Source organism: Rattus norvegicus, chromosome 1 (genome assembly GCF_036323735.1).
Source record: "Rattus norvegicus strain BN/NHsdMcwi chromosome 1, GRCr8, whole genome shotgun sequence".
In the NCBI taxonomy this organism is placed as follows: Eukaryota; Metazoa; Chordata; class Mammalia; order Rodentia; family Muridae; genus Rattus; species Rattus norvegicus.
In genome coordinates, this window is record NC_086019.1 from 219,930,470 (window position 1) to 219,947,043 (window position 16,574).

Here is a 16,574-nt window from a genome sequence, read left to right on the forward strand (position 1 = left end):
TGTATGGCTGTTCATCTAGGGTCTTATGCCACTTTGAATCATGAGAGTCTTTCACATCCTGGGTGTCTGGTATATTCTAGAGCGTCCTCCCAATCTCCTTTCTCCAGAGGTTGCCTGTTTTCACCCTTTCTGCCGGCCCTCAGGGCTTCAGTCCTTTTCCTCCACCTAATACCAGATCAGGTTCCCCTGTCTGCCAATCTCCATTCCTTCACCCCTTTCTGCCTTCCCTCCCATATTGTGGTTGCTTTCTTCTTCCTCCCAAGTGGAACTGAGCTGTGCACACTGGGGCTCTTCAGCTTGATCAACTTTTAGACTGTATCCTGGATACAGTGGACTGTATCTTGGATATTCTGTACTATTTTTGTGGGGGTTTTTTGTGGGGTTAATAACCACTTATCATTGATAACATACTGTGTATGGCCTTTTGGGTCTGAGTTAACCTCACTCAGGATGTCACTTTCCAGTTCCTTCTATTTGCTTGCCAAACTCAAGATATCCTTATTCTTAATAGCAGAGTGGTAAACAATTGTGTAAATGAACCACATTTTCTGTATCCATTCTTCTGTTGTGAGACATTGGACTTGTTTCCAGCTTCTTGCTATCACAAATAAAGTTGCTATGAACATAATGGAACATGTGCCTTTGTGGGACGGGGTGGGGGGCATCTTTGAGTCCCAAGAGTGGTATTTCTCAGTCTTTAGGTAGGTCTATTTCTAAATTTTTTGAGGAACCTCCAAATTGATTTCACAGAGCGGTTGCAACAGTTTGCAATCCCACCATTCATGGAGGAGTGTTCCTATTTCTCCACATGCTTGCCAAAATGTGTTGTCACCTGAGGTTTTCGTCTTAGCCATTCTGACTGGTGGAAGGTGGGATCTCGGGGTCATTTTTGTTTGCATATCTCTGATCACTAAGGACTTTGAACATTTCTTTAGGTGCTTCTCAGTCATTCAAGATACCTCGACTATGAGTTCTTTACATGTTTTGGATATTAGTCTTTATCAGATGTGGGCTTAGTGAAGATTTTTTCCCTATCTGTAGGGTGCTAATATGTCTTATTGACTATGTCCTCTGTGTTACAGAAGCTTTCCAGTTTCATGAGGTCCCATTTATCAATTCTTGATCTTAAAGTGTTAGTCTTTGGAGGTCTGTTTAGGAAATTTCTGACTGTGCCACTGAGTTCATGGCTCCTTCCCAATTTCTCTTCTGTTTGATTCCATATATCTCATTTTATGTAGTAACATTTTAGTAAGCATTTCATGAATGAATAAAATTTCTTCTGCATAAACTGTATGGTATTGGTATAGAGATAGGCAGATAGATCAGTGGAACAGAATTGAAGAGCAGAAATCAAACCACACACCTATAGTCACTTAATCTATAGTCACTTGAGTCCAAGTGAATCAAGGACCTCCACATCAAACCAGATACACTCAAACTAATAGAAGAAGAAGTGTGGAAAAGTCTTAAACAAATGGGCACTAGGGAAAATTTCCGGAACAAAACGCCAATGGCTCAAACTCTAAGATCAAGAATCAACAAATGGGACCTCGTAAAACTACAAAGCTTTTGTAAAGCAAAAGGCACTGTCATTAGGACAAAATGGCAACCAATAGATTTGCAAAAGATCTTAACCAATCCTACATCTGATAGAGGGCTAATATCCAAAATATTCAAAGAACTCAAGAAGTTAGACTCTCCAGAGTCAAATTACCCGATTTTAAAAAGTGGTACAGAGCTAAACAAAACACTCCGAGTTGAGCATTATTGAATGGCCAAAAAGAGAATAAAGAAATGATCAGCATCCTTAGTCATCAGGGAAATGAAAATCAAAACAACCCTGAGATTCCACCTCTACCAGTCAGAATGGCTAAGATAAAAATCTCGGGTGACAAGAGATGCTGGTGAGGATGTGGAGAAAGAGGAACACTCCTCCATTGTTGATGGGATTGCAAACTGTTACAACCACTCTGGAAATCAGTCTTGAGTTTCCTCAGAAAATTGGACATAGTACTATCTAAGTACCCAACTATACCACTCTTGAGCATATATCCAAAAGATGCTCCAACATACAACAAAGACACTTGCCCCACTATGTTCATAGCATCCTTATTTCCAGAAGCTGTAAAGAACCCAGATGCCCTTCAAGAGAGGAATGGATTCATAATGTGTGGTACATATACACAGTGGAGTACTACTCAGCTATCAAAAACAATGACTTCATGAAATGCATAGCCAAATGGAATGAAGTAGAAAATATCATCCTGAGTGAGGTTACTCAATCAAAGAAAAACACACTTGGTATTCCCTCACTCATAAGTGGATTTTAGCCAAAAAGCCCAAATTGTCCAAGATGCAATCCACAGACCACGGTAAGCTCAAGAAGAAGGATGACCAAATTTGGATGCTCCCACTCCTTCTTTAAAGGGGGGTAATATACATAGGAGGGAATATGGAAGTAAAGTTTAGAGCAGTGACTGAAGGAATGGCCATTCAGAGCCTGCCCAACTTGTGTCATATGAATATACATACATACATACATACATACACACACACACACACACACACATATATATATATATATATATATATATATATATATATATATATATCCACCAAAACTAGATAAGATTGATGAAGCTAAAAAATGCATGCTGAAAGGGACTGGATATAGATCTCTCTTGAGAGCCACATCCAGAGCATGTCCAATACAGAGGTCAATGCCTGCAGCAAACCACCAAACTGAGACTAGTGCTCCTTTGGGGGAAATTAGAGGAAGTATTGAAAGAATTGAAGAAGTTCCCAACTCAATAAAAACAACAATGCCAACCAACCAGACCTTCCAGGGACTAAATCACTTCCAAAAGACTATATATGGACTGACCCAGGGCTTCAATTGCATATGTAGTAGAGAATAGCCTTGTTGGGGTACCAGGGGAAGGGGAAGCCCTTGGTCCTGCCAAGTTCGGACCCCCAGTGCAGGGGAATATGGAGGGGCAGTAAGGGGGATGTATAAGTGGAATACCTGTATGGGGGAGGGCGAAGGGAGGGAATGGGGGCTTTTGGACAGGAAAGTGGGAAGGGGAATAACATTTGAAATGCAGGCAAAGAAATATATCTAGTAAAAAAAATTAAAAAAATCATCCATCATGACAATGAATTACACATAATTATTGCCTTGTGGAGGCACGCCCAGATTATTTAATAAACACTGAAAATTTTTTGCTCTACTGAAATGCTACTTCATATATACTAATTAGTTTCCATTTCTCATCTTATGCCTACTTAATTCCTGGCATTCAATTTATCCAGCAGAACATCAAACTTCAAGTAAATTTTATGAAGGATTGATCTTTTATTAAGTGGTAAGTTTCACATCACATAAGTATATTCTTAAAATTAATTAATAAACTATATACATTATATATAATGTGTGTTTCAGAAAAAGTAAAAAGACAATACTATTACTTAAAACCCTTACATACATAGATTTGTGCGGCTCGACTTATCAAAGATGATTATTTTATGGAGCAGAGGATATTAGAGAGGATACCACCTGGACTAAGAATTGGGAAGTGACTATGTGGTGTTCATCCCTTAGTGGGACATCTGTAACAACCCCTACTTTTTTTAGAAGATGTCTGTTGGTAGGTTTTTATCCCAGTCAATAATTATACAACTATAAACATATGAGTAGAAAGCATAACAATCTTATCTACAGACCAAGAAGCATAGGCAACTAGGACTGAGAGGGAGAAATAACTTTTTTGGAGGATGAGGCTTTTATTGATTATTCAATGTCATGTGCTCTGACCTAAAGTTTCTTAAGCAAAAGACACATTAAATGGATACAGACAGTTTTATGAACATATATGCAACAGCAGTAGCAACAACAACAACAAAGGTAATAATGGTGGTGGTGGTGATAAGAAAAAGAATACCATCAATTTGAAAAAGTGAGAGGTGCTATGTGAGCAGTTGGAGGGTGAAACTAAAGTATTGTAATTAGATTTTGATTACAATATTGAATAGCAAATTATATGAATTAGGAAGGAAAACATACTGGGTAATTCTTGGCAATGTTGGAGGGAGGTGTGGAAGTATGTATGACTAAATTTCACTGGACAAATGTATGGAAGTTTCAAACCCTAAAAATGAATTTCAGTATAGAATATAAACATTTAAAAAACATTTGTATTTCAAAGAAACACAATTATAACATTTAAAATATTTTATTTAAATAATAGATACTACTAAATTTTGGAGATTACCAAGTCCTAATTTGGAGGATTGGACCTCAGTAAATACACATGAAAACTCATGGTCCAGTGTAGTCAAAAACCCACAAGCAGAGTTCAAGAGGAGCTTTATAGTACAATCAACAATAAGATGAACTGTTAAAGAGATTCCTTTTGTTCAGAGAGATCAGCATAATGTGTTAATCTGAGTTCTGAATGACTGTATGATGGCTATTCCATTATGGAGGCCAATTTCTCTAAGTAACCTAGAATGTTCAAATGGAAGTTTAATCAAAACCCCCTGTGATAACTCATGGATAACTTTGGTTTTCATATCATCCACTTGGAGAATTGGAATGAATTCAGCAACCTCAGCACCATTGCCAGAAGATTTACATAATTTTTCCAGACTAACTTCAAAATATTCATGTCATTTTTCCGGATGTTAAAATGGTAATCAAATGCCTGACCTCATTCTACACCCCCACACAGAATATCAGAAGTAGCCAGTTATGTTATGTTTTCTGACTCGAGTAAAAATTTCAAAATTATCACTCATAGTATAATGGTTGAGATGTCGAATGACAAGTATTTCCAGTACTACACATGTAGACAACATACATTTATTTCTTTGATTTTAGGGACTTTGAAGTCCCAAATAAAGTTGCTAACAAGTTAGGTTATTGGTTTTTCCTTTCAATTTCCTCTATTTTTTCCTTTTCTTTTATTGAATATTTTCGGTATTTATACTTCAAATGTTATCCAATTGCTGGTTTTCCCTCCAAAACCCCCATATACCTTCCCCCTATACCTGCTTCTGTGAGAGTGCTCTCACACATAACACACCTACTCTCTCCTGCTTCCTCGCCTTAGCATTTCCCTACACTGGGCATCAGCCTTCACAGGACCAAGCGCCTCTCCTCACATTGATGCCTGATGAGGCCATCCTCTGCTACTTGTGTACTCTTTGGTTGACTGTTTAGTCCCTGGGAGCTATGAGGTGGTTCATTGGTTGATCTTCTTGTTTTTCCTTTGGGGTTGCCAACTCCTTCAGCTCCTTAAGCCCTTTCTCTAGCTCGTCCATTGAAGACCATGTTCTCATTCCAGTGGTTGGATGCAAGCATCTGCCTTTGTATTTGTCAGGCTCTGGCAGTACCTCTCAGGAGACAGTGACATCAGGCTCCTGTCAATATGCACTTCTTGGCACCTGCAATAGTGTCTGGGTTTAGTGAATGTATATGGGATGAAACTTCAGGTGGGGCAGTCTCTGGATAACCTTTCTTTTAATCTCTGCTCTAAATTTTGACTCCATATTTCCTCCTGTGAGCATTTGATCACCATTCTAAAAGGTACTGAAGTATCCACACTTTGGTCTTCCTTCTTCTTGAACTTCATGTGGTCTGTAAATTATATCTTGGGTATGCCAAGCTTTTGGGCTAATAAACACTTAGCAGTGAATGCATCATCCCAAGTGTGTTCTTTTGTGATTGCATTACCTCACTCAAGATGATATTTTCTAGTTGGATCCATTTGCCTGAGAATTTCCTGAAGTCATTGCTTTTTTTTTTCCTTGAGGAATACATGAATGCATTAGTCACTTTTGTATTAGTTTTTTTCTCATAATTAACTTGAGTATTTCGTATTTACAATTCGATTGTTATTCCCCTTCCCAGTTTCTAGGCCAACATCACCCTAACTCCTGACCCTCCCCTTCTCTATGGGTATTCCCTTCCCCATCCTCCCCCCATTACCAACCTCTCCCCAAAACTCATCCTCAAGTTACCGCCTTAGAGTGAAAGCCTGGAAAACAATTTTCCAACAAACCATCTGAAGAAGCAAGTTGGAGTAGCCATTCTAATATCGAATAAAATCGATATTCAACTAAAAGTCATCAAAAAAGATAAGGAAGGACACTTCCTATTCATCAAAGGAAAAATCCACCAAGATGAACTCTCAATCCTAAATATCTATGCTCCAAATACAAGGGCACCTACATACATAAAAGAAACCTTACTAAAGCTCAAAGCACACATTGCACTTCACACAATAATAGTAGGAGATTTCAACACCCTACTCTCATCAATGGACAGATCATGGAAACAGAAATTAAACATATACATAGACAGACTAAAAGAAGTCATGAATCAAATGGACTTAACAGATATTTCTAGAACATTCTATCCTAAAATGAAAGGATATACCTTCTTCTCACCACCTCATGGTACTTTCTCCAAAATTGACCATATAATTGGTCATAAAACAGATACAGAAAGATAGAAATAATCCCAGGTGTTCTATCAGACCACCACGGGCTAAAGCTGTTCTTCAACAACAATAAAGGAAGAACGCCCACATATACATGGAAGTTGAACAATCCTCTCCTCAATGATAACCTGGTCAAGGAAGAAATAAAGAAAGAAATTAAAAACTTCTTAGAATTTAATGAAAATGAAGGTACAACATACCCAAACTTATGGAACACAACGAAAGCTGTGCTAAGAGGAAAACTCGTAGCTCTGAATGCCTGCAGAAAGAAACAGGAGAGAGCATATATCAGCAACTTGACACCACACCTAAAATTTCTAGAACAAAAAGAAGCAAATACACCCAGGAGGAGTAGAAGGCAGGGGATAATCAAACTCAGAGCTGAAATCAACCAAGTAGAAATAAAAAGGACCATAGAAAGAATCACCAGAACCAAAAGTTGGTTCTTTGAGAAAATCAACAAGATAGATAAACCCTTAGCCAAATTAACAAGAGGACCCTGAGAGTGTGTCCAAATTAACAAAATCAGAAATGAAAAGGGAGACATAACTACAGAATCAGAAGAAATTCAAAAAATCATCAGATCTTACTACAAAAACCTATATTCAACAAAACTTGAAAATCTGCAGGAAATGGACAATTTCCTAGACAGATACCAGGTACTGAAGTTAAATCAGGAACAGATAAACCATTTAAACAACCCCATAACTCCTAAAGAAATAGACGCAGTCATGAAAGGTCTCCCAACCAAAAAGAACCCAGGTCCAGATGAGTTCAGTGCAGAATTGTATGAGAACTTTATAGAAGACCTCATACCAATACTATTCAAACAATTCCACAAAAATGAAACAGATGGAGCGCTTCCAAATTCCTTCTATGAAGCCACAATTACTCGTATACCTAAACCACACAAAGACCCACCAAAAAAGAGAACTTCAGACCAATTTCCCTTCTGAATATCGGCGCAAAAATACTCAATGAAATTCTGGCCAACTGAATGCAAGAGCACATCAAACTATCATCCACCATGATCAAGTAGGCTTCATCCCAGGCATGCAGGGATGGTTTAATATGCAGAAAACCATCAACGCAATCCATTATATAAACAAACTTAAAGAACAAAACCACATGGTCATTTCATTAGATTCTGAGAAAGCATTTGACAAAATTCAACACCCTTCCATGATAAAAGTCCTGGAAAGAATAGGAACCCAAGGCCCATACCTAGAAATAGTAAAAGCCATATACAGCAAGCCAGTAGCTAACATTAAACTAAATGGAGAGAAACTTGAAGCCATCTCACTAAAATCAGGGACTAGACAAGACTGCCCACTCTCTCACTATTTATTCAGTATAGTTCTTGAGGTTCTAGCCAGAGCAATCAGACAACAAAAGGAGATCAAAGGGATACAGATTGGAAAAGAAGAAGTCAAAATATCATTATTTGCCAATGATATGATAGTATATTTAAGTGATCCCAAAAGTTCCACCAGGGAACTACTAAACCTGATAAACACCTTCAGCAAAGAAGCTGGGTATAAAATTAACTCAAATAAATCAGTAGCCTTCCTCTATATAAAAGAGAAACAAGCTAAGAAAAAAATTAGGGAAACAACACCCTTCATAATAGTCCCAAATAATATAAAATAGCTCGGTGTGACTTACCCAAGCAAGTGGAAGATCTGTATGATAAGAACTCCAAGCCTCTGAAGAAAGAAATTGAAGAAGTCATTGCTTTTAATAGCTAGGTAGTATCCCATTGTGTAAAAATACTATATTTTCTGTATTCATTCCTCTTTTGAAGAGCATCTGGGTTCTTTCCAGCTTCTGGATACTATAAATAAGGCTGCTAAGAACATAGTGGAGCATGTGTCCTTGTTACATGTTAGAAGATCTTTTGGGTGCATGCCAAGGAGTGGTATGTACGGGTTCTCAGGTTGCATTATGTTCAATTTTCTTAGTAACCATCAGACTGATTTCCAGAGTTGTTGTACCATCGTGTAACCTCTCCAACAATGGAGGAGTGTTTCTTTTTCTCCTCATCCTCTCCAGCATCTGCTGTCATCTGAGTTTTTGACCTTAGCCATTCTGACTGGTGTGAGGTGGAATATCAGTGTTGTTTCAATTTGTTTTTCCCTGATGACTGAGGATGTTGAACTTTTCTTAGGTGCTTTTTGGTCATTAAATAGGCTTATTTGGTTTTCTGGAGTCAACCTTCTTGATATATATATATATATATATATATATATATATATATATATATATATATATATATATATGATATTAGCCCTCTAAACCTCTAAATATATTTTCCCAGTCTGTTGGTTGCCATTTTGTCCTATTACAATGTCATTTGACTTACTGAAGCTCTGTAATTTTATGAGGTTGCTTTTGTAGATTCTTGATCATAGAGAATAAGCCACTAATGTTTTGTTCAGAAAGATTTCCTCTGTGCCTATGAGTTTGATGTTCTTCCCCACTTTCTTTTCTATTAGTTTCAGTGTATCTGGTTCTATCTGTAATTTTTTGACCCACTTGGACTTGATCTTTGTAACGGTGCTAAAAATGGATGTGTTTTCATTCTTTTGTATGCTGGCATGGTGACCTCCAGTTGAACCAGTACCATTTGTTGAAAATGCTGTCTTTTTTCCACTGGATAGTTTTAGCTCCTTTGTCAAAGATCAAGTGATCAAAGATGTGTGTGAATATGTCAGTATGTGTGACAGTAGAAACCAATGGCATCACATTTCTTAGAACTAGTATTCTAGGCAATTGTCATCTCCCTGACATGTTGCTGGGGACCAAATCTGATACTCTGTCAGAGCAATAACTGCTCAAGAGCTCTTAATACCTATGCAATCTCTCTAGCAATCCAAATTTTGATCTTTAACTGATACTTAATACTCATATATTTTCAATGTACAATATGTATATTTGAATTGATTTTCCATACATTTTTATTCAAGCTAATTGAACATTAGAACATTTTTTTGTGTGTGGAACCAGGGACCAACTCTGAAGTTTAATTAGATCTCCATTTCACATATCTTCATTTTACCATTGTATTTGAAGGACCCTCATCCGTGACCATGAACATATTTTTACAACTTATAGAAGAGTATCTCAATTATATTGGTGTAGATATTATGTAGAATATATATAAAAGACTCTATTCAGAAATCTATACCACAGTATGTAGGCATAAGTATATCTATATCTATATCTATCTATCTATCTGTCTACATATATATACACACACATATATATATAATATATATACTTTTATACTGTTCAACTGAAACAGTATTAAAGACTCAGCAATTAATATGAAGACAAGTGTTTAAGTAGACTATCCAGCCTTTCCTAAGCCTTTAAATCATGTTTTATTTATTATTTCATATTTTTATATACTGGTATAATATATGTTCGTATGTTGAACATCTTCATCTCCCATTACCTACTACCTCCCTCCAACCTCTCACAGGGCCTCTGCCCTTGTCTCCCAACCTTAAGTCCTCCATATAACATTGTCACAAATAGCCTCCTGAGTTCAATTAGAGATTCCCAAGGAGACATGTGTGCCCACATTTTAATTATTTTTTCCTAGATTGGAAAACAGAAGTGCCAGGTATTCCCATAAAAGAAATCTCCAGAGGAGCAGAAGTCTACATGTTTTTTAGTTCTTCATTCATAAGTGTCCTATATAAATAAATTCATGATATGATTTCTCAGAAAATTTCATCTACACATTTGGATGGTATTTACTGTTGTCACCTTCAGGGCCACCTCTTGACAGAGATTTTCTTTTAGTTTTCCTGCATGGTTAAGGAAGAACACTCAAAGGTAAAGTCTTTATTGAGAGACTGTCAATTGGTGACATATAGATATGTCTTCTCTTTAAGTCATAAGAAATAAATTATATGACATATGCAGTCTTCTCATTTTTGTTTTGTAATTAAGGTCAGTACATGGCCCTCACTTTAAGGAGGAAGAATTAATAGATTAATAGAAGTTCAGAAGTCAATACAGATTTCTGCCCTTTCTACTGTTTTTCTCCATCTCAGAGAAAATGAATGTGATAGTTCATTATCCGAGAAAGAAATGCAAAGCCAGCATTCTGTAAGTGACCTCATCATGTCACATTTTATTACAAAGAATTGGATATGTATGTCTGTGTATATATATAGTCATTGGCAGTGAGGCTTGTAGATCATGGAAAAGGAGGTGGGTAAAAACACCCACTGTGAGTTATGTTAAATCTGAGAAGGATCACAGAAAGAGATTCTTAAAACAATATCTAGAGGGAGTTTATGTTATGAATACAAAAAGTTCCATTTTGAGAGTTCACATATTCTCTTACATAATATGCATTGACTAAAAGGTACAGCATTCTGAGTCACTGTGATATTTTGTCTTTTTCCTATTTGTACATCTGTTATTTATAATGAAGAAACATACAGAAAGCTAGGAGAAAAAGATGAACCATTTTAAATTTCAAAAAAAATTATGTAAGTTTCATGATAATCATATACATTTTAACAGTTTCCCTACAATCACAAAGATGATCATTACGTTTACATATTTTGAAATAGATGGATTTTTATGAAGATTCAAGGCTTAAAATACCTTGAATTTTATTTCAAAATAAATATAAAATTTAGAAGGTCTGATAAATTTTTAAAGACTCAGTTTCTTCAGTGCTTAAAAAACAAAAATAATATCCTAATAATGCCCTATTTATGTATTGATGCATTAATCCTTGTTCTGCTTCTATTTTCGCTAATGAAATGCTTTAGAGGTAACCTCAGAAGGAAGCGTAAGGATAATTATACTGGTGTTTGAGAGAAATACAAGTACAGGAATGCACCAAATACCTCACCTGCTGATAGCAGAGAGATGGAGCACAGTGATTGAGAATGCCTTTCGATTTTTAGTTAAGTACAATAAAGTTGGCATGTTCAAAATGGTGTACAGATAGTTGTATGCAGGAAGAGGAGGAGGCATTCAGAGTTTGAGTGAGACAGCCCAGAGTTCCTAAAAACATATGCTAAAAATTTGGCATGTAATAAAATATAGATTAAAAAGTGAAAAGTATGCTTAATGCCAAGCCATAAAAACAAGTTCAGGCATAACTACATTCAATAGTTCTATGTCCCAGAACAAAATATTGTACCAAGGACACATAATAAGAATTAAAAAGATAACTCTATAACTCCAATTATGGTGAGCATTTACCAGGGTGAACATGTAATTGTATCTTAAGCTACAATTTCAATTTAATTACGCTTCAGTGTGACCTCTGATATTTGGGAATCAGTGTGTGTCACATATTGTAATGAATCCAAGGCAAACTGTGATATTTTATACATGAGTAATATGAATAAATGATTCCACTTTTGTACTTCATAATTTATATGAAAGTAATAATCAGCAAATACTACTATCATTGGAACAATACTTGGAATCAACATATCAAGTTGCTATCTACAAATGTGAGCTTTTGCTGAGTTCAGAAGTGAATTGGGAAATCATCTACATATCACTTTTATCAGATTGTTAAATACTCCCAATACTGTGAACTATAAATATTAAAATCCTGTAGGCAATCTATAAATAACCTTTAAATTCTAGTATATCTAACCCTCTATAAGATTACTACATCTTATACTAAATCTTATTGATTTAGGGAAATAACTAGTCTAGAAAATTGCTAATTACAGAATTTTGCTAAATCAAGTCACATGTACACATTTATGGTTTTCTATTTTGATTCAAGTTCTTTATCATCATGCTTCTCTTTTTCAATGGTTGTGGACATTTTAATGGTTTAAAGATGACACTGTTGGACAACAGGACAGAAGTGACACACTTCCTCCTGATTGGACTCACTGATGATCCAGGCCTACAGCTTCCCCTCTTCATGATATTTCTCTTCATTTACACTATCACCCTGATGGGAAATCTGGGGATGACCTTGCTGATTGTCCTGGACTCTCGTCTCCACACACCCATGTACTTTTTTCTATGTAATCTGTCCTTGGTTGATTTTTGCTACTCTTCAGCAGTCACACCCACAGTCATGACTGGGCTCTTAATTGAAGACAAGGTCATTTCCTACAGTGATTGTGCTGCTCAGATGTTCTTTTTTGCAGGCTTTGCTACTGTGGAAAATTACCTGCTGGCCTCAATGGCTTATGATCGCTATGCAGCAGTTTGTAAGCCACTACATTATTCTTCTACCATGACTACCAGTGTATGTATAAGTCTTTCAATAGTTTCCTATGCCTGTGGTTTCCTGAATGCCTCCATCCACATTGGAGACACTTTCAATCTTTCTTTCTGTGGGTCCAATATAGTCCATCATTTCTTCTGTGATGTTCCAGCAGTCATGGTTCTCTCTTGTTCTGATAGACATGTCAGTGAGCTGGTTCTTGTTTATGTAGTGAGCTTCAATATCTTTGTTGCTATCTCTGTTATCTGGATATCCTACATATTCATTTTTATCACAATCTTTAAAATGAAATCAAGTGCTGGATATCGAAAAGCTATATCCACTTGTGCCTCACATTTCACTGCAGTATCCATTTTCTATGGGACAATCATATTCATGTACATGCAGCCCAGCTCCAGTCATTCCATGGACACAGACAAAATTGCATCTGTATTCTACACCATGATCATCCCTATGCTGAACCCTCTGGTCTATGGCCTGAGGAACAAGGAGGTTAAGAGTGCATTCACAAAAATGTTGCAGGTAGCAAAATAGTCTGAAGTATTTTGCTTTTAATGTTGTAGGATGAAACATGATATATATATATATATATATATATATATATATATATGTATATATATATATATGCAATTAAATTCCATAATTGGTTTTCATATTTCTCATATTTACTATATAGAAAAATATTGTATTAGAATCATAGATCTGAGATTTGTTTGTTAGGTTTTCTTGGCAATTCCACTGTGAATATCTATGAATTGTTTTAGTGAATGATTCATTAAATTTCATCTTAATATCAGTAAAATATAGAAAAGTATTTTCACAATGGAGCATAATCATTTATGTATGTATTTGATGTTAATGGACAATTCCAACGAATCTTCGTGAATACTGGCTATGCTCACACTTTCTGACAATTCTCATCTTGTTTTAATGCCATTTTAATTACTGCATTGATTGTTTAGTGATATATTATAGAACCTACTTTTTCTAATACAAGATCCTAAGGGGTCACATATTACATTTGTAATAAAACATTCTAGTACAGCTCTTAAAAGAATGCTGGGGTTTTGTATGATTGTTATGAATGATTAGATCACAGTGATTCAATCTCTTTTATGTACTGAAATCAGGTAATTTTAAATATATTCTTATTATGAAGACAAACTGTACTTACTAAAAGGAGATGGTTATAAGCTTACATTTTTCAGTTCTGTGAAATACAATTAGAAGGATATTATCTAAACTGGAGTTTCTGAGCTCCATACTGGGATTCAGAGGATGTCCTATAATGAGAGAGAGAGAGAGAGAGAGAGAGAGAGAGAGAGAGAGAGAGAGAGAGGGAGAGAGAGAGACTGTGTATGTGTGTGTCTGAGAGATAGAGAGACAGAGACAGAGAGACATAGAAACAGAGACAGAGAGACAAAGAGACAGAGACAGAGAGACATCATTCCTTGCTGGAAGTCATTTTTGTGGTCTTATAAAATATCTTGAATATAATTTTATTATTGTATGAGAGATAAACAGCATGTCATGGAAGTTGTGAATACTAGCAGATGCCTAGTTGGTGGTAAAGGAGACAAGCAAAAGAGAAAGCCGGGCTGTTTGCAATGGTGAACAGGAAATGGAATTGTGAGCCTTCAGAATGAGAACATGTACAGTATAAGGTAAAACATGCTTAGAATCCATGGAACTGAGCCTGCTTCATTGGCCTATATCAAGTACAGATGGTTAGAAAGACAAACATTTTATTACTATTTGCAATATGTTCTTAGGAGTGAGAGTCAGTTAATTAGATAAGGAAAGGGCCCATCAAAATCTAGGCCATTCTAATCTCTGTCCCATTTCATAGGTCATTTATATAATACCATCTTCTCCAAGCTTGTATATAGCAGGTGTTTTTCATGCATTCTCTGCCATTTAGAAGAAACCTGGATGTGGAACAATTTTAAGTGTTACTCTGTGACCTGACATGAATATGTTCTATATATGTTGAAGGAATTCTAGATGGCCAAGGGCTTCCTGTTTTCCCCTGTCACCTGAATTGTTTCTCATGTTGTTCTTAATGTTTGGGCCCTTAATCCTCATTTTCCTGTTATATCAAGCTAGCAACTTTGGTTTGGGACAGGCACATTACATTGTAACAGTTTGTGAAGCTGGATCATTTGGGGCTAGCTCCTTTGCAGCTGTCTAGGATGAAGATTGTCAGGAAAAATCTGGGACAGGTAAGTTGGTAGAGCAATCTATTTTTTTAGAAATCTGCTGGGATAAACAGACTAGGGACAGAAGATAAAATTAAGATTTTAGGAGATATTTACTGGCCTTGAACACATATGCACTGGGCTTATGCCCAGAACACCACTGGCTTATGGTCTAAGATCAAGATTCGACAAATGGGACCTCATAAAATTGTAAGGCTTCTATAAGACAAAGGACACTGTGATTAGGACAAAATGACAACCCACAGATAGGGGAAATGCTATATCTGATAGAGGGCTAATATTCAATATACATATAAAATTCAAGAAGTTAGACTCCAGAGATCAAATATCACTATTTAAAATGGAGTACAGAGCTAAAGAAAGAATTCTCAGGTGAGGAATATCAAATAGATGAGAAGCATATATGTAGGGAAATGCAAATTGAAACAGATACACTGTGTTCATAGTAGTTGTATTTATAATAGCCCATAGCTGGAAAGAACCCAGATGTTCTTCAACAGAGGAATGGATACAGAAAATGTGGTATGTCTTCAGAATGGAGTACTACTCCGCTATCAAAAACAATGAGCACATGAAATTCCTAGGCAAATGGATGGAACTAGAAAATATCATTCTGACTGAGGTAACCCATCCACAAAAAAAACCCACACATTGTATGCACTCACTGATACATGGATATGAGCCCCAAAGCTCAAGTAACCCCAAATACCATCCACAGACCATATGATGAACAACCAAAATGCAGATGCACCAATTCAGCCACCCAATTAGACAAGATGGATGAAGCAAAGAAGTGCAGCCCGACAGGAGCCGGATGTAGATCGCTCCTGAGAGACACAGCCAGAATACAGCAAATACAGAGGCGAATGCCAGCAGCAAACCACTGAACTTAGAATAGGACCCCCGTTGAAGGAATCAGAGAAAGAACTGGAAGAGCTTGAAGGGGCTCGAGACCCCATATGTACAACAATGCCAAGCAACCAGAGTTTCCAGGGACTAAGCCACTACCTAAAGACTATACATGGACTGACCCTGGACTCTGACCTCATAGGTAGCAATGAATATCCTAGTAAGAGCACCAGTGGAAGGGGAAGCCCTGGGTCCTGCTAAGGCTGAACCCCCAGTGAACTAGACTGTTGCGGGGAGGGCGGCAATGGGGGGAGGGTTGGGAAGGGAACACCCATAAGGAAGGGGAGGGGGGAGGGGGATGTTTGCCTGGAAACCAAAGAATTATTATTAAGTATTAAATAAATTTAAAAAAAAGAAAAAAAAGAGGGATCAAAAATATTCACGCGAGAAGATATGAAGACAGTTTGGAGCAGAGAGTGAAGGCATGACAATTCAGACCCTGCACCACCTGGGGATGCAGCATATAAACAAACAGCCACCATATCCAGACAATATTGCTGATACCAAGAAGTGCATAATGACAGGAGCCTGATATAGCTGTCTCCTGAGAGGCTCAGATAGAGCATGATGAATACAGAGGTGAATGCTAGCATCCCGCTATTGAACGGAGAATGGGGTCCCCATTGGAGTAGGTAGTGAAAGGTTTGGAAGGGTTGAAGAGACTTGCAACCCCATCAGAACAATACTAACCAACCAGAGCTCCCAGGGATT

General features: G+C 36.9%; 1 protein-coding gene across 1 annotated transcript; it reads left to right on the forward strand.

The window, feature by feature from the left end:
• Positions 1 to 12,336: 12,336 nt before the first annotated feature.
• Positions 12,337 to 13,269, forward strand: Or5b114 (olfactory receptor family 5 subfamily B member 114). The gene has a single exon (XM_003749074.1). The coding sequence runs from the start codon at positions 12,337 to 12,339 to the stop codon at positions 13,267 to 13,269; it is 933 nt and encodes a 310-aa protein (XP_003749122.1).
• The last annotated feature ends 3,305 nt before the right edge of the window (positions 13,270 to 16,574 follow it).

Excerpts from the sequence above, each read along its gene's own strand:
- Or5b114 (XM_003749074.1), top strand. The coding sequence starts at position 12,337 with ATGACACTGTTGGACAACAGGACAGAAGTGACACACTTCCTCCTGATT.